The sequence below is a fragment of the Phascolarctos cinereus genome, unplaced genomic scaffold (genome assembly GCF_003287225.1).
Source record: "Phascolarctos cinereus isolate Bilbo 61053 unplaced genomic scaffold, phaCin_HiC Scaffold_1;HRSCAF=81, whole genome shotgun sequence".
Taxonomy (NCBI): Eukaryota; Metazoa; Chordata; class Mammalia; order Diprotodontia; family Phascolarctidae; genus Phascolarctos; species Phascolarctos cinereus.
Genome location: NW_027555514.1, coordinates 99098940 through 99100432, shown reverse-complemented (window position 1 = coordinate 99100432; position 1493 = coordinate 99098940). Strand labels below are relative to the sequence as shown.

At 42.2% G+C, this 1493-nt stretch overlaps 1 protein-coding gene across 1 annotated transcript; it reads left to right on the top strand.

Moving 5' to 3' along the window:
- The first annotated feature begins 283 nt into the window (after nt 1-283).
- LOC110216277 (olfactory receptor 2A5-like) lies at nt 284-1225 on the top strand. The gene has a single exon (XM_020998091.1). The coding sequence runs from the start codon at nt 293-295 to the stop codon at nt 1223-1225; it is 933 nt and encodes a 310-aa protein (XP_020853750.1). The 5' UTR covers nt 284-292.
- Nucleotides 1226-1493: the final 268 nt, after the last annotated feature.

The following is a 1493-nucleotide window of genomic DNA, read 5'->3' as shown; positions in this document are numbered from 1 at the left end:
TTGGGAACCTAGAATTGCCAGTGTAAGGTAGTTGGGAGTGAGTGATCCAACAGAGAGAGCAAATTGGTGTTAAAATGTTCATAAAAGAGGTATGGGGCACTGCAATGGGTGGAGATACCTTACCAGAAATATAACAAAATAAATTCTTAAAAATATAGCTAACATATAGAATGACATTTGAACTTTGAATCAAATTTAGGTTTCATTCAATAATTGACATCTATTTTCCTTTATTCCTCAGCTCTGTTTTTATTGCATTATTTGTGGATGGGACAATTTCTGTCATAAAGGCATGGAGAATAATCAAACACTGATCACAGAATTCATCCTGCTAGGATTTCTTAGTGGCCCTGGGATGCAGCTATTCCTTTTTATTGTTTTCTCTCTGCTTTATATTCTCACACTTCTGGGAAATGCGGTTATATTAGGCTTCATCTGTTTGGACTTCCGACTTCACACTCCCATGTACTTCTTCCTCTCACATTTGGCCATTGTTGACATCTCCTATGCTTCCAACAATGTCCCAAAGATGCTGGCAAACTTTCTCAACAAAAATAGGACCATCTCATTTGGTCCATGTATAACACAGACCTTTTTATACATGGCTTTTGCCCACACAGAGTGTCTTATCTTGGTGGTGATGTCCTATGATCGGTATGTGGCAATATGTCACCCTCTCAGATATACTGTCATCATGAGCTGGAGATTGTGCACCACCTTAGCCATTATTTCCTGGTTATCTGGCTCCTTGCTGGCCCTTGTCCATGTGCTTCTCCTCCTGAGGCTGCCCTTTTGTGGGCCCCAGGAAGTCAATCATTTCTTTTGTGAACTCTTGTCTGTTCTCAAGCTGGCCTGTGCAGACACCAGGTTAAACCAACTTGTGATCTGTATTGCTTCCGTATTTATTCTAGTTGGGCCCCTCCTCTTGGTCCTGGTCTCCTATATGCACATTCTCCGTGCCATCTTCCATATCCAGTCTGGGGAGGGGAGAAAGAAAGCTTTTTCCACCTGTTCTTCCCACTTCTGTGTGGTTGGGCTCTTCTTTGGCAGTGCCATTGTTATGTACATGACCCCTAACAGCAGTCATCCTGAAGAACAGCAGAAAATACTCTCTCTGTTTTATAGCCTCTTCAATCCTACACTGAACCCCCTGATCTACAGCCTGAGGAATTCAGAGGTGAAGGGTGCTCTGAGGAGAGCACTAGGGAAGAAAAGATCAACGTGAGGTACTTCATAGAGGATCTATGAATTGAAGGAGACTAGGAAGTAGCTTTGGTCCATTTGAAAAGTAGGGACATTTTTTACTCTGATATTTACCACTCTTGTCAACCATAGTTCTTGTACACCTAGTCAATCAGAATTTACTAAATGCCTTCCATGTATCAGAGCAGTCCCAGCACAACCCTAGTTTAAAGAATCTGTAAGCTTTGCACTCCCCCACTCCCACCCACCAACTCATACATTTTCTCTCTTTCCAAAGTGCCTAGATCTTA